Source organism: Carcharhinus amblyrhynchos, unplaced genomic scaffold, assembly GCF_965287045.1.
Source record: "Carcharhinus amblyrhynchos unplaced genomic scaffold, sCarAmb.v2.hapA scaffold_39, whole genome shotgun sequence".
Classification (NCBI taxonomy): domain Eukaryota; kingdom Metazoa; phylum Chordata; class Chondrichthyes; order Carcharhiniformes; family Carcharhinidae; genus Carcharhinus; species Carcharhinus amblyrhynchos.
This window is the reverse complement of record NW_027649780.1, coordinates 5,718,540-5,740,627: the sequence shown is the minus strand read 5'-3', so window position 1 is coordinate 5,740,627 and position 22,088 is coordinate 5,718,540. Positions and strand designations below refer to the sequence as shown.

General features: G+C 43.4%; 1 protein-coding gene and 1 gene segment (V, D, J or C); both read right to left on the bottom strand.

Moving 5' to 3' along the window:
* The window catches only part of LOC145363699 (uncharacterized), a 375,177-nt gene that overhangs the window by 232,518 nt on the left and 120,571 nt on the right, over positions 1–22,088 (bottom strand). The gene's annotated exons all lie outside the window — the stretch shown is intronic.
* On the bottom strand, positions 3,857–21,994 carry LOC145363474 (Ig heavy chain C region, secreted form-like). The segment is given in 5 exon segments: positions 3,857–3,937; positions 7,335–7,528; positions 8,438–8,752; positions 8,962–9,261; positions 21,952–21,994. Coding segments are annotated over 5 exon segments (933 nt in total).

The following is a 22,088-nucleotide window of genomic DNA, read 5'->3' as shown; positions in this document are numbered from 1 at the left end:
TAACGTCTGTGATTGCTTCAGTTTTAGATTCAGGATGATAAACTGAGAGAACTTTACTGATAGAGTCACCAAGGGCAGATATTGTACTTGTGTCGTACAGAGATCTTGATAATCAGTTGTGGGAAGTCTGCAGCGTCCAAAATTTAACTCATCATTTGATCTGTAACCGAAAGATACAATAATGAAGCAGATGTTTATGATGCGGGACATTAATGCTGCAGTTTTTAATCAGTGAAACATTGAGAGATTTTTCAAATGCATTCTGCCAGTTTGAAATATGAGTGGATTCAATCATTTCACCTTCACCAGAGTGACGGCAGTGCTGTAGAAAATGCTCAGGAAGAACAGGACGATGAATGTGGAAGCGGTTGTCCAGATGTTGCTGTTATCATCCTCATTCTCGTCAATCCAGATACGATCGGTGGGGTCTACGGGACCAAGAAATGAAATTAGATTACTTTATTGATCCAGGGAATCTTATTGTTATTTTTCTTTTCCTCGTTCTCCTTCATAAGCTGTTACTTCATTCTCTTGTATAATTTTCAATGTATATCTACTGTTAATTTCAGGACACTCAGTAACTGATTTCTGTAATTATTTTCACACTTGATCTTTATTGACATTCCTTGGACAGTCTATGTCAGAAAGCACTGAAGATGTTTTTTGAGTATCAGTTCATTTCCGAACTATTTGCCACTATCCCTAATTGAAGAACGTTATGACTGATATCGAGGAACATTCACTGATCAATGATTGTTTTCACAGATGGTGACTGATCTGTAAACTGTGAATGTTGTTGTTTAACAGCTGGGATGTAGTTTGTGATCTTTTATGGTGGAAATGGTTAGTGGATCATTGGCTTCTTTCATTTTCTCAAAGTGTTTGCCGGTGCAATGTACATTGGGATAATTGTCGGTGGATATGTCCATTAAAATTCATGTTTAAGTTTTACTTTCATCATTTACTTGTCGCTTTTATTTACGAATTTGCGTTTGTGTGTGTGTGCATGAGCATCTCGTGGTCTGCATTAATCTTTGGTTCTGAGTTAATATGAGTGTATCCGGGTTAATGTACGTGTCCATTTACCCGTGTTTGTTGATTTGTGTAGTTGTGTGTCTGCGTCTGTATATATATTTTATTCTTCTGACTTTATGGATATATGAATATTATTGTGTGAAGTCTATGTACATTTATTAATGCCACTCTTAACGTGTGGACGTGTTCCTGCCTATTTCAATGTGCTAATTTCTGTCACTCGAACAATATTTCCTTCCCTTTGCGTGTGTGTCTGTTCCTCCGTGTGTTTGTGTGCTTATCTGTTAACATGTTAGTGTATGTATATCTTTATTGATAGTTATTTATAACGGTGTGATAATGTATGCTTGTGTTTCCATGTGTAATAATGTGTACTATGGTATTCTGTTCTTTATGAACATGTGAATGTTGCGTCCATTTGTTTGCGTGAAAATGTTTGGCTGTCTGTTCATCTCTATGCAGTCTGTTAATGTTTCTATGTGTATTTCCCTGCATCAGTGTTATTGCGTATAACATTGTGTGTGTCTATATCTATATTCCCACCAGCGTGAACGTGTGATAAAATGTATTTCTGTGTTTGTCTATGTGTGTGGATCTGCATGCGTGTGTATCTGTCTTTATTGTGTGTATGCATGTATGTGTTTGTCTTTAGGTCTATGTTCCTAGTTACATATGCAAAGTTGTGTGTATACTTGTGTGTTTGTATGCGTATATGTGTGTGTTTGTACATATTTGATAATTTGTGTGCATGTTTTTGCTTTTGTGCCTGCGTGTCTATGTGTGCGTGTGTGTGTGGGTGTATGCACGAGTGTCCGTGTATGTGTGTGTGTTTGTGGGTGTGTGTATGAGATAGAGAGAGAGAGAGATAATGTGTGTGCGCGCCTGTGTATGGGTGTATTTGCCTGTGTGCATTTGTGTATGCGTGTATTTTTGTTCGTATATGTGTTGTCCATGAGTGTATTTGTGTGAGCTTGCTTGTTTGTGTTCGTTTCTGCATACATTGTGTGCACTTATGGTCCGTGAATATGTACTTGTATGTATGCATCTATCTGTGCTTTTTTGTGTGTGTTTTGTACTTATGTGATTCTGTGTCTGTATTTGAATGCGCGTCCATATTTCTGTATATGTAGGTGTGTGGAGTATGTGCATGAGTTTGCGTGTGTGTATTGACATGTATCTTTCTGTACTTGTGTACATATATATGAGTATGTGTACTTGTGCGTGTATTTGTGCATTTGTGTCGATGTGTGTGTGTGTGTCTATGTGAACGCTTATATGTGTATTTATAATTGTGATAGTTTTGTGCAGTATTGTCAGTTTGTGTATTTTTTAACTGTTGCTCTAAATTTCACTGGCAATAATTAATTGAATATAATCCACACGATACGAATAATGGAACATATTTTCAGAGTTTGCTGTACAAATTTATTTTATGTGACCGGTGAGAAGATCAAGAAGGAATGGTGGCCTTTATCGCGACGGGGATAGAATATAAAAGGGAGGTCTTGCACTGGTGAGGCCGCAACTGGAGTACTGTGTGCAGTTTTGGTCCCCTTATTTGAGAAAGGATATATTGGCCTTGGAGGGAGTACAGAGAAGGTTCACCAGGCTGATACCGGAGATGAGGGGTTTGGCTTATGAGGAGAGATGAAATAGACTCGTTGGAGTTTAGAAGGCTGAGGGGAGACTTACAAGATAATGAAGGGGCTAGATAGGGTAGAGAGATTCTTTCCACTCAGAAAGGAAACCATAACTAGAGGGCACAGCCTCAAAATAAGGGGGGGGGGGGGGGTGGAGTTTAGAACAGAGTTGAGGAGGAACTTCTTCACTCAAAGGGTGGTGAATCTCTGGAATTCTCTGCCCATTGAAGTGATGGAGGCTACCTCGTTGAATATGTTTAAGACAGGGGTAGACAAATTTCTGATAGATAAGGGAATGAAGGGTTATGGGGAGAAATCGGGAAAGTGGAACTGATCCACTTCAGATCAGCCATGATCTTATTGAATGGCGGGGCAGGCTCGAAGGGCTAGGTGGCCTACTCCTGCTCCTATTTATTATGTTTTTATGTTCTTATATCAGGGAAACGAATGGAATCATTTATTGCTGCATCTCAGAAACCTCAGGTACAGAACAGAAAAACCGGGGAGGATTCAATCATTTGTATAAATTTGTATTACGGGAAATCAATGCCAGCACATGATTAACAGGATCAAGAGTGTTGAAACGTTTTAAAATTGTGTTGCATAAGTATATATATTACACTGATTAAGATAATGATATTTCCAAATCTGCGGCAAGCAAACCGGAAGCTAATTTGTACTTTTGACAACTGAGTCCTTATTGTAGAAAGCCGTTCCCATCCAAACACGCTACTTGGGGTGAGGGAGGAGAATGAACTCTCTCTACCCGGTGAAGCAATGTCCCTAATGGTTCTAACCGCTGAGGAGGTGGAGGTACAATGGGTAAATAATGACATTCCTCCTCTTTTCATTGAGGAAGTAGTGGTATATGGGTTGGCTATTGCCCCTCCCCTCTCTTTGTTGGGCGAGTAGGAAGCCGGTATGTTAACAATTTCACTCTCCCTCTCTCTGACAGGGGGATTGTTCCTCCATGTTTCTGTGTGACCCTCACTTCAGTTCCCAGTGGGTTTGGTGCAGCAGCTTAAAGCTGACATCAATGGATAAAGGCATGGACAATGAGAGAAGCAGGGACACCGAGATCTAAATGTTGTGTTTGTCAGAAATGTTGAAGTAGTCATATTCCTCCTCAGCGGGAGGAAGTTCGGTGAAGATATTTTGCAGAATCCTGTAATGAATATACTCTACTGGATCTGGGTGTATCTGAGCTGGGCGCACTGGTTCAACAAGACTTGGATCCGAGACCTGAAAATATCTGACTCAAGCTAAAGATATATCACGGAAGTAAAACTGAAAAACAATCAATTAAGCAATTGGCAATTGCATTTATCGTTTGAGGAAATTTTTTTTTATTATTTTTATTGTAGTTTTTAATGTAAGTGAGTGATTCTCATTGACATGAATTAACAGTGTCCATCAGTGCAAGGGAAATGTTCACAAAACTGGGTTTACCGCTGGATTTGTCAACTGTTCTGTTGATGATCTTCAAGGGGATGGCTTCATGTCCCACCACACAGGAGTAAGAAGCGCCGCTGGACCATTCCTCTGCTTCAATGGATAACAGGCTGTACATGAAGAAGGAGCTATTGCCGTTCTCCGCCACCACCTCGGTGTTCCTGTAGTTCCCGGGATTCACCAGCTTGCCGTTGACGGTCCACTTGACGAAGATCTCTCGGGGGGAGAAACCTCTCACTAAGCAGCTGAGGGAGATGAATCTCTGAGCGGAGACTTCTTCTGCCGAGGGCAGGAGGACAGAGACGGACGGTTCCCGTGGATTTGGATCTGCAGAAAATGTACACTAAATGTCAATAAACTGGAGAATTCTGGAGACAATGAAACCGCTGGTTAGATATCAGAAAAGTATGCTTCTCTTCTGATTTTAAATGTTTCCATTTTTGACTTCCAGCTTTGGGGAGTGGTGAACACAATTGTTTTCTCAAATAACTCAGGGAGTTGGACTGGAAAGTTTCAGAAAGTTCAGAGCACAGAATCAGGCTATTCGATCCAACTACACTGTTTTTGTTTTTTTTTGGTTTTTATGTTCCACATCAGACGCCTCCCTCCTTTTTCGACCTAAATCCAATAACATCGCCTTCAGCTCACTTTTCATTCATCAACACACCAAATTTCCCTGTAAAAATATCTACCGGCCCAGAGTCATTTAAGAACATAAGAACATAAGAAATAGGAGCAGGAGTAGGCCATCGAGCCCTTCGAGCCTGCCCCGCCATTCAATAAGATCATGGCTGATCTGTCGCTGCTCAGTTCCACTTTCCCGCCCTCTCCCCATAACCCTTAATCCCCTCTCTTATCAAAAACCCATCAACCCGCGTCTTAAAAATATTTAGCGAGGCAGCCTCCACCACTTCAACGGGCAGAGAATTCCAGAGATTCACCACCCTTTGAGTGAAGAAGTTCCTCCTCAACTCCGTTCTAAACCGCCCCCCTTTTATCTTGAGGCTGTGCCCCCTAGTCCTACTGTCTTTTTTGAGCGGGAAGAGTCTTTCCACCTCTATCCTATCCATCCCATTCATCATCTTATACGTCTCAATGAGATCTCCCCTCATTCTTCTAAACTCTAACGAGTACAAGCCCAGTTTATTCAGCCTCTCCTCATAGCTCAACCCCCTCAACTCCGGTATCAGCCTAGTAAACCTCCTCTGCACTCCCTCCAAGGCCAAAATATCTTTGCGCAGGTGCGGCGCCCAAAACTGCACACAGTACTCCAGCTGCGGCCTCACCAATGCCCTATACAGCTGCAGCAAGACCTCCCTACTTTTATATTCAATCCCCCTCGCTATGAAGGCCAGCATCCCATTCGCCTTCCTGACCACCTGCTGCACCTGCAAGCGAGGTTTTTGCCACTCATGCACAAGGACCCCGAGGTCCCTCTGCACCGTCGCCTGCTGCAGTTTTTCGCCCCGTAAGTAATAGTCCTTCCTACCATTCTTCCTACCAAAGTGGACCACCTCACACTTGCCAACATTAAATTCCATTTGCCATTTCCTTGCCCATTCGCCCAGCCGATCTAGATCCTTCTGTAGACTCTCCACACCCTCCGCACAATTTGCCGTTCCCCCAATCTTGGTGTCATCAGCAAATTTCGACACCCTACACTCGGTTCCCTCCTCCAGATCATCTATATAAATGGTAAAAAGCTGAGGCCCCCGCACCGACCCCTGGGGCACTCCACTAGTCACCATCCGCCAATCCGAATAGCACCCGTTGACCCCCACTCTCTGCCTCCTATTTGACAACCAATCCTCTATCCACGCTAACACCCTACCCCCAACTCCATGTCCCTCGACCTTCTGCAATAACCTCTTGTGAGGTACTTTGTCAAACGCCTTCTGAAAATCCAGAAAGACCACATCCACCGGCTCTCCTCTATCCACCGCCCTAGACACATCCTCATAGAACTCCAGTAAATTTGTCAGACACGACTTCCCTTTAATGAAACCGTGCTGCGTCCGCTCTATCAAGCAATTCCCTTCAAGATGCCTCGCAATTTCCCCCTTAATGACAGATTCTAACATTTTACCTACCACAGACGTTAAACTGACCGGCCTGTAATTCCCCGCCTTTTCCCTGGCACCCTTCTTAAACAACGGCGTAACATTAGCCGTTTTCCAATCATCCGGCACTTCCCCGGAATCCAGCGACGTCTGGAAAATAACCACCAAGGCATCCACTATCACCTCCGCCATTTCTTTCAGAACCCTCGGATGCATTCCATCCGGTCCTGGGGACTTGTCCACAATCAGCCCCTCCAGTCTGTCGAGCACCGCCTCTCTAGTAACAGTAATGCCATTAAGACCCTCCAGTCCTACCACCTTTCCATCGCTAACACCCGGCAAATTATTCACGTCCTGCTCCGTGAAGACAGAAACAAAAAAGTTATGCAATACCTTAGCCATATCCCCATCCCCTACCACTAGGTCCCCTTTCTCATCCTCTAAAGGACCAACATTCACCCTAGCCAGCCTCTTCCTTTTTATATATTTATAAAAACTCTTGCTATCCTTTTTTATATTAAGCGCTAGCCCAGCTTCATAGTTTCTCCTACCCTTCTTTATCAACTTCTTTGTCAATCTTTGTTGACATTTAAACCTCTCCCAATCCTCTTCTCGCCCACTACTCTTAGCTACTCTAAATTCCTCCGCTTTTAGTTTAACACTTTCCTTCACCTCCTTCGTTATCCACGGCTTATTACCTCTCCTCCTACTATCCTTTTTGACCATCGGAATAAATTTCTGCTGAGCACCAAGAAAGATCTCCTTAAAGATCCTCCACTGCTCCTCAACAGACCCTCCCTCCAACGCGCTCCCCCAGTCCACATTCGCCAATTCTTCTCTCATCCTACCGTACTCCCCTCTATTCAAACAGAGGACGCGTGTCCGGGAACCCACTTTCTCCTCCTCCATCTGCACCAGAAACTCCACCACCCAGGGGAGACCATTAATACACTGAGTACTAAATATTGACCATTGCACTTACACTGGAGATAGACACAGTAACACATTTATTGCTTCAATCTCCCAGCTCACCTGTTTCCTTGTGGATGGATTTTCTTAAAGGAGTCGGCAGATCCTTATGGTTCACCACGCAGTAAAACACAGCCCCACTCAGCCAGGTTTGCGTCGAGATATATAATTTGCTCACCACGCTGTCAGGATCTGCTCCAGGCTTTTCGGCAATTTCTGATTTCAAATACTTCCTGTCTCGGATCCAGGACACGTTGACTCCATAAGGAGCATTAGAAATGATGCAGGTTAAGGTCACGGTCGCCTCCAGTAAGACCTGTTCCATCGGCGGTGGCTGTATCGTCACTGTGGAATCATGGCACTCGGTAGGATCTGTGAATGGCAAATGAAAATCAACACCAGTTACCCCTTCAGAAGCAGGATTGTAGTACTCAGCCTAAAGGGGAAAAGGTCGCCTTCGAGATATCAATCTCTAAGTATAACCTTTAAACTTCTATAGACAATGGCAAACCAGCTTGCTCTGTGAAATTAATCTCTTGATTAAAATATTTTAGCAGCAGTATCATTCTCACGAATCAGCATTGCAGCATTCCCAAATAAATATACCATGTGAATTCAGGAACAAGGTACTTGTCATTGATTTATAAATAGGATGAATGCACTTTGCAGCATTTTACCCCTATGCTGTGATCTGTGAAACAGTCCGATACCTACTGTCTCTCCAAATCTTACCCGCTGTCTCAGGAAAAAGCTGACAGCAAGGCCACCTCGCTAACTATATTTAAAATGGAAGGGAGCACTAATTCAAAGGGAGGAAGTGGCATGGTGTGTTGTCAATGGGCTTGTAACCTAGGGCAAGACTGTGGGGAAATAGATTCGAATCTCAGCACTGTAGATGGTGAAATGTGAATTTAATAAAAATCTATAATTCTAAGTCAAATGATCATCATGAGGTCATTGTTGTAAAAGCCCACCTGGTTCACGAATGTTCTTTAGAAAAGTAAATCTGCCGTCTTTATCTGGCCTGGCATGCACGTGACTCCAGATCCACAGCTTGGTTGACTATTAAGTGCCCTCAGGGATGGGAAATAAATGCACATCTCATGAAGGAATAACAAAAATTGCTGCTGGGATCAAATTCTGAATGGGGCAGTGTCCCAATGCAGCAAACAACATGTCAGTAAATTAGAAGTTGTTCGATGCTTTGCACTAACGTTAATAGATCCCGAATTCCGATTAACATCAGAATGGTGCATTTTATCCTCGGTTTGAGTCTCTTACCCAGAGATGCGCTGATGTTCTGACTCTGAGTGAATCCTTGATGAGTGACCTGGCAGGTATAGACCGCTTTGCTGATCCATTCCCGAGCGGAGACTGTCAGCCGACTGCTGGCCGTGAAGTTCCCGTTTGCTTTCCAGGCGGGAGAGGTGACAATTCCTGAATCCATGGGTTCCCCATTCTTCAGCCACTTCACCGTCATTGACTTTGGGTGGAAATCGATGATTGAACAGACGATGGTTGCAAATTTCCTGCGTGTGATTTCTTCACTGGAACTCACAGTGAGGATAACAGTTGGGTGGATGTCATCTTTAGGACCTTCAGAATACACACATCAGTCATTTCCTGCAGAAGATGTTGATCAATCACACTTCTTTCTACATTACTAACTCATTTGCAGTCAATAGACACTAACCGGGACAATCCATGGGTCCAGGTTATGTACATCTATTTAAATGAGTTATAACCAAGACCCTACACAGATTTTCCACAGCGTTTCTGTTTTACGCAAGCTACACAACACTTACATTGCATTTCAACGCTCTTGACTGAGCTGCTGTGTTGAACCTCACACTCAATTTTGGGGCATTCTCCCGCTGAGTCGGTGATGGTGAACTGGCTGCCCAGGGTGTAGGTTCCCTTCATGTTTCTCACTGATGGGTAAGTCTTAAACCCAGAGGTGATTTGTTGCCCATTTTTCTTCCAGGTCAGTTTGGAGACATCTGGAAAGTAGTCCATCGCCAAACATCCATAGGTGACGAAGCCATCGGAGTTGTGTTGCTGACAGGAGGAGACCAGGCTGTAGAGTGTGGGCGGAGATGGTGTCGCTAGGAAAGAATAGGCGATTGAACAAGTTATACTCTTATTTGCGTTTATTAAGTCATCAAACATATTTTTACAAAGATGTTACTGTATTAGATATAGCTTTTGGTGTTAAAGGGATATGAGTAGTAGGTATGATCAGGTATTGACGAGCTCTGACCAAAGTGAATGGCGGAGTGGGCTCAAAGGGTTGCATGGCCCACTCCAGCTGCTATTTTTTATGCTCCTGTCTCAAACATTGATTAGAATTATGAACTTATCCTAATATTTCCCGATTAAAACCAACATCCACCTTTGAGGTTATGTGACTTCTATCATTTGGGAATCACCATCTCTGTAGAAACTCATATCCCCGTTTCCACCTCTATCAAATTAGGAAGTAAAAAACATTCTGATAGTCTCAAAATGACATATCATTCATTGGATTAACAGAGAAGAGCAAAGATTTTCTCCATTATTGCAGCAACTATTTATTTCTCAAACAACAGCACTTTGTGATGAAGAAGTTGTCTCTTCATTCATATCATCCACTCACCAGATGAGGGATCTCCAAAAGCTCGCGATTCCAAATAAACCTATTGACTTTAACCTGGTGTTGGGAGAATCCTTACTGTACCCACACCAACCTAACGCCAGCATCTCCACGCTAGTTTTGGAAATTGCCTGTGTTCAAACTGGCATCTTGAGGGGAACTGCTTGATAGAGCAGACGCAGCACGGTTTCGTTAAAGGGAAGTCGTGTCTGACAAATTTACTGGAGTTCTATGAGGATGTGTCTAGGGCGGTGGATAGAGGAGAGCCGGTGGATGTGGTCTTTCTTGATTTTCAGAAGGCGTTTGACAAGGTACCTCACAAGAGGTTATTGCAGAAGGTCAGGGGGCATGGAGTTGGGGGTAGGGTGTTAGCATGGATAGAGGACTGGTTGTCAAATAGGAGGCAGAGAGTGGGGGTCAATGGGTGCTATTCGGATTGGCGGATGGTGACTAGTGGAGTGCCCCAGGGGTCGGTGCTGGGGCCTCAGCTATTTACCATTTATTTAGATGATCTGGAGGAGGGAACCGAGTGTAGGGTGTCGAAATTTGCTGATGACACCAAAATTGGTGGAAAGGCAAATTGTGCGGAGGGTGGGGAGAGTCTACAGAAGGATCTAGATAGGCTGGGCGAATGGGCCAGGGAATGGCAAATGGAATTTAATGTTGGCAAGTGCGAGGTGGTCCACTTTGGTAGGAATAATGGTAGGAAGGATTATTACTTACGTGGAGAAAAACTGCAGCAGGCGACGGTGCAGAGGGACCTCGGGGTCCTTGTGCATGAGTGGCAAAAACCCAGCTTGCAGGTGCAGCAGGTGGTCAGGAAGGCGAATGGGATGCTGGCCTTCATCGCGAGGGGGATTGAATATAAAAGTAGGGAGGTCTTGCTACAGCTGTACAGGGCATTGGTGAGGCCGCAGCTGGAGTACAGTGTGCAGTTTTGGGCGCCGTACTTACGCAAGGATATTTTGGCCTCGGAGGAAGTGCAGAGGAGGTTTACTAGGCTGATGCCGGAGTTGAGGGGGTTGAGCTATGAGGAGAGGCTGAATAAATTAGGCTTGTACTCGTTAGAGTTTAGAAGAATGAGGGGAGATCTCATTGAGACGTATAAGATGATGAATGGGATGGATAGGATAGAGGTGGAGAGACTCTTCCTGCTCAGAAAGGATAGCAGGACTAGGGGGCACAGCCTCAAGATAAAGGGGGCGTGGTTTAGAACAGAGTTGAGGAGGAACTTCTTCACTCAAAGGGTGGTGAATCTCTGGAATTCTCTGCCCGTTGAAGTGGTGGAGGCTACCTCGCTAAATATTTTTAAGACGCGGGTTGATGGGTTTTTGATAAGAGAGGGGATTAAGGGTTATGGGGAGCGGGCGGGAATGTGGAACTGAGCCACGACAGATCAGCCATGATCTTATTGAATGGCGGGGCAGGCTCGAAGGGCTAGTTGGCCTACTCCTGCTTCTATTTCTTATGTTCTTATGTTCTTATGATTGATGCCCCTTCCTCTCTCCAACTCACTGCCTCTCCCTCCACAAAACGAAGATGAGTGACTTTGCGTCAAAAATACCTACAGGATGAATACGTACTGAATGATCAGGAAACTCGAACTGGAATTACAAATTCAAATAAATGCAACATTGACGAATTGAAGGATCAGACATTAATAGCAAGAGTTCGCCAACTAATAGCAAGGGTCCACCTTGTTGTCTAACGAGGGGCATGCACACGGTGGGTCATGCGTGGGCTGCTCTTGGATGTTTTGAGAGTAGCCTAGTACTTCGCGTCGTTTGTGTATGCTTAAAACTGGACCAGCAGATGGGCACCACAACAGCTCAGTGACTATCACTGTTTGCTGGGCAGATACATGGATTTGGGCCAATGTCTGTGGCAGTTTGCGCATTCTCCCTGTGGTTGCGTGGGTTTCCTCCGGGTGCTCCGGTTTCCTCCCACACCCCAAAGATGTGCTCTTAGGCTGATTGGTGTAACAAATTGTCCCTAAATTATTCTCCCCTGAATCTGGTTTCCAATGGGGGTACCATAAGCAAAGACATGGGTCGAGGGAGGTGTAGGAAAAACACATTGTTAAGATGGCGGCGTGGGCTCGTTGGGCCGAAGGGCCTGTTTCCCGTGCTGTGTTGGTCTTTGTTCTTTGTTTGTTTATTCGGGCCCTGAAGTCTCCTCCATCATTCACTGAGATTACACATGAGCTGATTGTGGTGCTAGCTCTATTTTGAGCCTCCTCACTCCGCCCGTCCGTCTCCCGCTTTCTGCCCATTTTCCCCAGCTCTTTGCCCCTTTCCCCTGGCTCTCTGCCTTTCACTGTGGCTCTTTTTGCTTTTCATCCAGCTCTCTGTATTTCCACCTGGCTCTCTACACTTCCCTTCAGCTCTATGCCCTTTCCCCCGTCTCAGCCCCCGACGCTTTCCCCCAGCTCTCTGCACTCTGTCCATGCTCCCTATCCTCTTTCTCCTTTCCTCCAGCCCTCTGACCTTTCCCCCTGACTCTCTTGCCCTTTCCCCTGCGCTCTCTGCCCTTTCTCCTGCCTCTCTGCCCTTTCTTCTGGCTCTTTCCTCTTTCCCTGGTCTTACGACCTTTTCCCCCATCTCTGTCCTTTCTCCTGGCTCTCTCCCCTTTCACTGGTCTCTCTGCTCTTTCCCCTTGCTCCCTACCCTTTCTCCTCTCTCTCTGCCATTTCTCCTGGCTTTTTGCCCTGTTCCCCAGCTGTGTGCCATTTTCCCCGCCTCTCTGCCCTTCCCCCGCCTCTCTGCACCCCCCACCCCCCACTGTCTGCCCTTTCCCACGCCTCCTTTTCTCCCCTCACTCGTTGCCATTGTCCCTGGCCCCGAGCCCCCAGCGATTCCCTCCAGCTCTGTGCACTCCCAGGGCAGATCCCACATTTAAACAACAAACTGCTCTCGTTGCAGACTTCCCCACACAGATTCAATGAGTGTGAGTGAGAGAATATGAGTGCGTGAGGGTGAGTGATTGAATGAGTGAGAGTGGATGAGTGATGTTGTGTGAGTGACAGAAAGTGGGTAAGGGAGGGTGAGTGAGTGAAGTTCTTTGAGTGAGGATGAGTGATTGAGGGTGAGTAAGTGTGGATAAGGGTGAGAGAGCGTGAGTAAATGAGGGTGTGTGAGAGAGGGTAGGTGAGTGAAGGTGGCTGAATGTGAGTGAAGGTGGCTGGATGAGTGTAGGTAAGCAAGAAAGCAAGAATGAGGGAGAGTGAGTGAGGATGCGTGAAGGTTAGTGGAGGTGGGTGAGTGAGAGTGAGTGAATGAGGATCAGGAAGTGAATGTGACTGAGTAAGTGAGGGTGAGATTGAATGAGTGAGGGCGTGTTATTGAGGGTGGCCTGTGAGAGTGTGTGAGATAAAATGAATGAGGATCGGTGGAGGAGTGAGGGTGAGTGAGTGAAGGTATTTGAGCGAGGATGAGTGATTGAGGATCTGTGAGTTAGGGTGCATGAAGTTGAGTGATGGTCAGTATGTGAGGGTGTGTAAGTGAATGTGGGTGCGTGAGTCTGAGTAAGTTTCAATGGGTGAGGTGGTGTAAGTGTGTGAGAGAGGGTCATTGAGCTTGAGTCTGTGGGGGTGAGTATGGGTGAGTGAGGGTGGGTAGGTGAGTGAGTGTGAGTAAGAGTGAGTGAGACTGGACGAGTGAGAGTGGGGAAGTGCGGTGAGTGAGGGTGAGTGAGAGTGAGTAAGACTGGGTGAGTGAGAGTGGACTAGTGGGATAAATGAATGAAGGTGAGTATGAATGTTGGCGTCTGACTGAGGCTGTAAGTCAGTGAGTGAGGTTTAGTGAGTGAGGTTGAGTGAGCGATGGTGTATGAGTGTGGGTGGCTGAGTGACAATGAGTGAATGAGGGCGTGTAAGTGAGGGTGTATAAGGGTGAGTGTGCGTGAGTGAGTGAACGTGAGTGCGTGAGTGAGGGTGTGGGAGTGAGTGAATGGAAGTGAGTGAGCGAATATGAGTGAGTAAGTGAGGGTGTGTGGATGAGTGAATCAGGGTGTATGATTGAGGTTGAACGAGTGAAGTTGAATGAGGGTTTGTGAGTGAGTGTGGGTGAGTGAGTGAGGATGGATGAGTTTGAGTGAGCGAATATGAGTGAGAAATTGTGAGTGAGTGTGTGAGTGTGTGACGGTGAATGACTCAGGGTGAATGAGGATCAGTGAATTTCTGAGGGTGAGTGCGTGAGGTTGAGTGCGTGAGGTTGAGTGCGTGAGGGTGAGTGCGTGAGGGTGAGTGCGTGAGGTTGAGTGCGTGAGGTTGAGTGCGTGAGGTTGAGTGCGTGAGGTTGAGTGCGTGAGGTTGAGTGCGTGAGGGTGGATGCGTGAGGTTGAGTGCGTGAGGGTGGATGCGTGAGCAAGGGTGAGTGAGTAAGCATGAGTGAGGATGAATGAGTGAGAGTGAGTCAGTGAGAGTGAGTAAGTGGGGATGAGTGAAGTTGAGTGATTGGGGATGAGTGATTGGGGATGAGTGAGTGAGAGTGAGTCAGTGAGAGTGAGTAAGTGGGGATGAGTGAAGTTGAGTGATTGAGGATGAGTGATTGGGGATGAGTGAGTGAGGGTGAATGAATGACGGTGAGTGAGTGAGATTGTGTCAGTGAGGGAAGGTGGGTAAGTGAGGGTGAGTGAGGGAAGTTCTTTGAGTGAGGATGAGAGATTGAGGGTGAGTGAGTAAGTGTGGGTGAGGGTGAGAGAGTCAGTGAGCCACCTCCTCCTCTCCCTCTCCATCGATCTTTTCCCGATTCTCTCCATTGATCAGCTTTCAGTAACAGGGCTGTGTAAAGTCAGGAATCAGTGTAGATCACTGGGCAGCTGCTTTAATGTCGGGGCCTTTCTTTAAGAAACACGGATCAGTGAACAAATAGACAGACTGAGGGAGCTGGAAGGGAAGCTTCCAGTAAAACTAGGGTCACACAGGAATCAAACACCAAGTTTACACCAGTATTGGGAAGCCAGGCGGCCTTAGTCTCAGGAAAGTTCCTCTTTATTTATTGTGCCTTTATGTCCAGTGTAACACATGGAAATCCCTACTTCTGACCTCATGTTGGATGGAATGTGTCATTGATGAAGCAATAGAAGATTGTTGGTCCCAGAACAGTCCCCTGCCGAACTCCTGCAGTGATATCTCAACTTAAATGTTTGACCTCCAACAACAAATACCATCTTGCTTTGTGCTGAATATAACTCCAAACAGAGAAGAATTTCCCGCCGAAACTTATTCACTTGAGTTTTACTCGGGCTCCTCGATCCCACCCTCTTTCAAATGTTATTTGGGGGTTGGGGGGGGTGGGGTCGGGGTGGTATGGGCGCGGTGACAGTGATTAGCGCTGCTACCTCACAGTTCAATTCCCGATATGGGTCATTGTGTGTGGAGTTAGCAAGTTCACCCTGTGTCTGCTTTGGTGGCCTTCGGGTGCTCCTGTTTCCTCCCACAGTCCAAACATGTGCGGGTTCGGTGGATTGGCCATGCTAAATTGCCCCATGGTGTCAGGGAGACTAGTTAAGGTAAATACCTGTGGTTATGGGTATAGGACTTTGGTGGGATTGCTGTTGTTGCAGACTCGATGGGTTAAATGTCCTCCTTAACCACTGTAGGATCCTATGATTCTATTCTATGATGCCAAGGACAGTCACTCTGACGTATGTGAGATGGAAAATGTGTGAGAGGGTGTTTGGGCGTGTGTGTGTGTGTGAGCGCGTGTGAGAGAGAGAGGGTGAACGTGTGTGTCAAGGTACCTGTGAGTGATAGACTGCATTTGCACGTGTCTGAGACAGTGGGCTGCGTTTGCAAGAGGGGACAGTGTGTCTGTTGGAAAGCAAAATAATATGTTCATGAGTGTGTGAAAGGGCGCATGGGATTGCGTGTGAGTGAGAAAGATGTGTGCAATGTGTGTGGGTGGTAGAAGCAGTGTGTTTTAAGTATGTGTGTGTGAGTGTGAGTGTGTGTGTCAGAGAGAGAGAGAGTTTCGTGTGTGAGAGAGAGACGTTGTGTGTGAGAGGGCATCAGACACATGAATACTTTTGCATGTGTGTGAGACAGTGATCTGTGTGTGCAAGAGAAGTGTGTGTGAGAGAAAGGATCTGTGAAATAGAGAATGTGTGTGTGTGTGAGAAGACTGTGTTTGAAGAGTTATTCTTAATGTGTGTGAGAGTGTGTCTCTGTACTTCAATGTGTGTGTGTGTGTTGTGTGGATGGGCGAGCAGAGCATGTGTGAGCGAGAAAAAGTGTGAAAATTAGATACAGTAGATGTGTGAGTGTGTGTGAGTGAAATAACTGTTAAGAGAACATGTGTCTGTGATATTTGGAGTGTTTAAGAGATACATTACGTACACATGTGTGTTCGTGTGTAAGAGACGGAGAGAATGTGTGCGTGTGATAGAGTGATGTTTGAGAGAGTGTGTTTGAGAGCAAGATTGTGCAAGTGTGAGACAATGCGTAAGGGATTGAGCGTGTGAAAGAGAAATATGTGCCTGTGTGAAAGAATGCGTCTGCAAGTGTTCGTATGAGAGAGAGAGAGAGCATGTGAATGAGTGTGAGACGGAGTGAGAGTACTGAAGAGAGAACGTGAGAGGGACAGTGCGTGTATGTGCGCGTGTGTGTGTGAGTGTGTGTGTGTGTGTGTGTGTGTGTGTGTGTGTGTGTGTGTGTGTGTGACAGAGAATGTGTGTTCGAGACTGTGCTTATGTGGGAGATTGTGTCTGTGTGTAAGAGTGCGTGTTAGAGTGTGTGAATGGGTCTATGTGAGAGGGTGTTTGTGAGAGACTAGTATGTGAGAGCAAGAATGTACAGGTGCGAAATAGTGTGTGCAAGAGAGATAGAAATATATGTGTGTATGAGAGAGAGAGAGAGATATGCGTGTGCAAGAAGAATTGGGGGAGAGTGTGCGTGAATAAATGTGAGACAACAGCGTGTGTGACAGAGTGTGGGGGAGAGAGTCTGTGTGCGAGAGCGTGAGGCTGTGCTTGTGTGAGTGTGTGTGTCTGCGTGTAAGAGAGAATGTGTATGGGGTTCTGTGCGTGAGTGCTTTTGTGTATGAAGGTATGAGAGACTGATTGAGAGAGCGAGAGTATGTCTGTATTTGTATTTGAGAGAGAGTATTTGGACTGTGAGAGAAAGAGAATGTAGGAGAGAGATATGGTATGAGAGAAAAAGTAATTGTGCGTATATATGTGTGCAGTTGTGAGAGAATATGAAGGTGTGTATGTGTGTATTTATGTGTGTGAGAGTGTGTGATGTGCGTAAGTCTCAATCTGGATGATTCAATCTGGAAAAGCACACTCACTCCACACGTACTCACCCACGCACACAGTAAGTGGGAGTGACAAGTGAGCACAATAGGGGCTGCGGGACAAAGGTTGGAAAAACATTTAAATCTTTCACAAGTCTGTCACAATTGAATAATTTCCTTTTTCCTCAAGGAGCGAAACTTGTAAAATCTCACCAAATTTGACACAATCCAGGGCAAAGCCACCCACAAGATTACCCGCCCCCTCATTCGCCCTATTCGGTCTCTCCATAACTAACAAGCAATGTCAGCAGTGTGTATTATATACAAAATACACTGCAACAACTCACCAAGGCTCCATAGAATACACTGTCCAAACCCGCTGCCTTTACATCCTAACAGGACAAGGGTAGCAGTCACATACGAACACTATTAGCTGCAAGCTCCCCTCCAAAACACACACCATCCTGACTTGAAACAATATCTCACTTCATTCATAGTCGCTGGGTCAAAATCCTGGAACTTTCTGCCTTACAGCACGGCGAATGCCTGCAGCATATGGACTGCAGTCAGTCGAGGATGCTTCATATCAACACTTTGTGAAGGAACAATTAGGGAATATTAAAAATTCTGGCCGAATGACTTTAAACGACTTTAGAAGATTAAAACTAAGATGCAAATGAATTTGACCCTTCAACTGTCATGCTAAACAGCTCAGGGACTGCTGTAGTATGGAGCACAATATGGTAAATCTCACTTTGTATTTGCTCATCGAACATTCCCAAGGCCAGTCCATCATTGCTAAAAAAATTACCCTATTCTCCCTCTACAGTTTGAAGTGTCTGCTCTCTCTGATGGTCACAATATGCTTTAGGGATCTCATTTCTGAGACACCGAGTCAAACATCAAGTCAAACTGTCACATTTCTCACAGATACAAGTGTATTGAAGTAATAAATCAAATTACACTCCCCGAAATACAGCAGAAGGAACCAAAAGGTTTACAACCAGTCAGGGAGATTCCTGGTCCCAACGCAGTGATCACGCGTACAAAAACAGAACAGACAAACGGTGCAACAGTCGAGTTCCCAGCAGGTTGATCGGTTCAATCTGTGAATTTCATTCAAACTGTTGGATTCTCATTGATCAATGTTCAACTTACAACAACAGATAATCAATAACTTATTTTAAATTCAACTGATATTCATTTGAAAACTCCCTTCGACTTTTAATGATTTATCTCTGTCTGTATCACCTCTCGAAAACAATGTAAAATGTAATTTCGCTGAAAACGAGCAATCAAAAATAACAGATTCGGGACAGTTCAATGTCCCTAACAGAGATGCAGTGACACGGTAACAGTTAAATGTCCCTAACAGAGATTCACTGACACAGTAACGATTCAATGTCCCTACAGAGATGCTGTGACACAGTAAGAATTAAACTAACCAAGAAAAATTTACATTGAAAATTACCTGATTTGATCTAATTTCTCAATTAAATGTAATCAACAAAATAATCAAAGCAAAATGCTTTATCAAGCTGAGCATAGCCGAGTAAAGAAATGTTTTGTTTCTGAATTCATTTTCGATACAATTAAATGTTCTCTAAAATGGATGATATTTTATACGCCGATACACTACTTAAGGTCTTTTGTTTTGGATTAATTAGCACCAATATTATATTTTGTTATTATTAATTGGCAGTTAGTTCTCCTGTTATTGATTTGTACTCCGTAATAAAATCAGTTTTCAATCATTCAAAACTTGTCTTTGCCTGGAACATTTGTGAAGTAATTAGGTTCCAACTAAATCTAAAAGAATAAACTTCAAATTACCGAGTGGAAATATTCAGACATCTGTAATTCATTTGCTTAATTCGAATCACATTATAAGTGTTTTTCATTTCCACTTTTACTCCAGATGTCTTATTATAACATACAAACGTGTTAAAAATGCATGCTTCTGAATTTGCATTTGCTATAACGGCCTGGCAGTTTGAGATCAATCAAATTGCTTCTTAGATTTAATAATTTAGACAATCCATATAATTTAGTTACTGAACATATCGTTTAATTTAAGAAAATCTGAATTAAACAGTGAAAAATTCAATGAGGAGAATTCATTCAAATCCTGTCCAACACTGAAACATGATGCACAAAATAAGTCGAGATCTGTTCTTCAGTGTAATATTTAATAAGAATTAAACATCATGCTCAATTAGAATCAATTCCTCTATTCTATCATTTATTCACCCAATAACTCTATTCTGTGTTCAGCAGTAATGGAGACAGGATGTTATTATTAGTTTTATAATATTATCATAATATTTTTATGTAAATTAATCTTTTTGAATTTCAAGTATTGTCAATCTCTAGCCCGTTTCTATGGACACCTTATGACAATTCAAACACCGTTATAAAAACAATTGCTTAGTGTTGGCGAATTCCACCTGTCAGAAAACTGTGTTCACTCTGTCAAGTTCATTCAAACTGAGGGATTCTAATTGATCAATTGTCACATTTCGACAACAAAAATCAGTAACTTATTTTAAGTTAAGCTGATATTCATTTCAAAATTCCTTTCGAAGTTTATCTACCGCTCCCTGTCTGTCTCAAATCTCGAAAATTGGTCAAAAAACATTTTTTTCTGAAAATGAGCGCCTCAAATGTAACAAATTTAGGGTAGTGTAATGTCCCTAACACAGATATAGTGACACAGTGTGAATTATAATTCATGATTTATTTTAAACTGTAAGCATCAGTTAACATGAATAAAATGCTCTAACATATATTTTGTTTTTTTCCGATACCCGTTTGTTTTATCCTGACAAGGATTTTTAGACGTATTTTGTCTCTTTTGTCATTTAGCTGGAAAAAGTGTAACCACTCAGGATCACTGAGCTTAAAGAATACAGAAGCAATTGAGAAACACCAACCCATTTCACAAATTTTGAGATGAGATTAGTGATTAATTATCTCGGCATCCAACTATAAATTACTTGGAAGGAATGTTGAGCCTGCGCAGAAAGAATGTAATAATCGGACACAAAAATTGCCAAATAGCAACGTCCTATTCTCCAAAACTCATATGTAAGTGAATGCGAACTTCATCAGGATATAACAATCAATGCAAAGTATCTCGTTGAACTGAGCGCCGCTGTGGAAACAGCTTGTTATCATTGAAATAGTTTTTGAAATTATCACAAAATATTTCCAGCCTAGAAACGTTTCTGAAAATGTTCGTTGTGTGCAACGCACACCAGAACTATTAGGAGGGATTAATGAATAATGATATTAATATAAAATAATCTTTGTTGAATATGGAGTTATATTAGCGATTTAAAAATATTTGCTTTATTTTCATTTTACGATTAAATTTGTTAATGAGAAGTTTTTAGTTACAGCAACGAGTTAGTCTCCGAATGAACGTTGTATGTCATGATTTATTTTAATTTGTAAACGTTAGTTAAAATTTATAAAAATGCTGTGATATCTTTATTTTTTCCCAAAACCTGCCTGTTTCCGCCCTACAAGGATTTTCGAAATCATAGATTGTTTGCACTCAACCAGAAAACATGCAACAGCTCAGTGTCACCGAGTTTAAACAATGCAGAAACAATGCTGAAACACCAAACCATTTCACGCACTACAAACATTCACAGTGACCGAACCACAGAACCTCCTCAACAGAAACACACCAAAACACATCAATGAGGGAATGAATCCGTTTCACGGAGGCTCAACTCAATTATCTATCCAACAAAATCAAAAATATCATTGGAAGAAAATCTCAGTACCCAACCCAGCAAACCAGCCCGTCACCAAATATCTGAACGGCTAAACTGAACAGAAATCTGGAATAACAGCAATAGCATTGCGAGGAGGTGGAATATGTCTAACAAATTAACATTGAAACTTTACCACATTTTATTCATATTGGGCCATATTTCGAATAGATTTCAAACATACTTAAACATTTGGATAGTAAAAGCTACAGCCATCGGGTGCCACCGAGGTAAATCATTGCATGTATCCCAAATTGTAAATGCAGTGGCAAAGTAGGTTTTGGATGAGTGGCATAAACAGTGATTTGGTTTTACAGCAATTATCAGTTACAATTATAAAAAAATACAAATACAATAAAGCCTGATTCCTCTGTGCAGGCATACGTCAAATAGTTTAAAACCCGCAGACTTTGTATTCAACCACAAACCGTATAACAGCTCAGTATCACGGAGTGTGAACAATGCAGAATCGCCAAAACATTTCGCAAATTTCTTTTATTCAATGTCACCCAGACAGACAATCTCCTCACCAGAAAAATGCAACACTGAGGGACTGAAACCCGGTTCATGCAGAAGCAGCTCAATTCTACAGTTTCAACAGAATCAAATTTCACATTGGCAGAAAATCTCAATTTAAAATCCAGCCAATCCGCCCATCACCAAAGAAACTAATAATCACAATGAGCACAACAATAACATAACAAAACCAGCATTGTGCATAAGCGGAACATGTTCATGGCATTAATGTAGAAACTTTAACACATTTTGAAAAGATTAGGTGACATTTCAAACACTTGTGGAGTAGATGTGCAACTCGCTGCCACTAGATGTCACCGAGACTAAACATTGCAGAAATACCGAACTGTTTAACAAAAGGAAAGCATTTAAAGTAACCCAGCCACACACTGTCCTCAGTAGATAAAGACCAAATCACGAGAGGCTGAATCACTCAGTATTAACTTTTGACAAATAACAGTAGAATTCTATAACCCCCATTTTAAGCAGAAGTACATGAAACATTGTAAAGATTTTCAGCACAGAATCCACCAAACCACATTTTAGTGAACAAGTGAATTAATAAAATCGAGAAAAATATAAAACAAAAACTCAAATCAAACACTGACTAAATAAATGCATGGCTCTTACCTGCAGTCACCGTCACCATGGTCCCTGGTCCCCAGTCGTCCATGCCATCACAGTGTCACATTCTCCAGGCTGGGTCATACAATAACCATCCCTGCACAAAATAGACAGAAATCCGTCAGTATTTTAAAAATTCACAA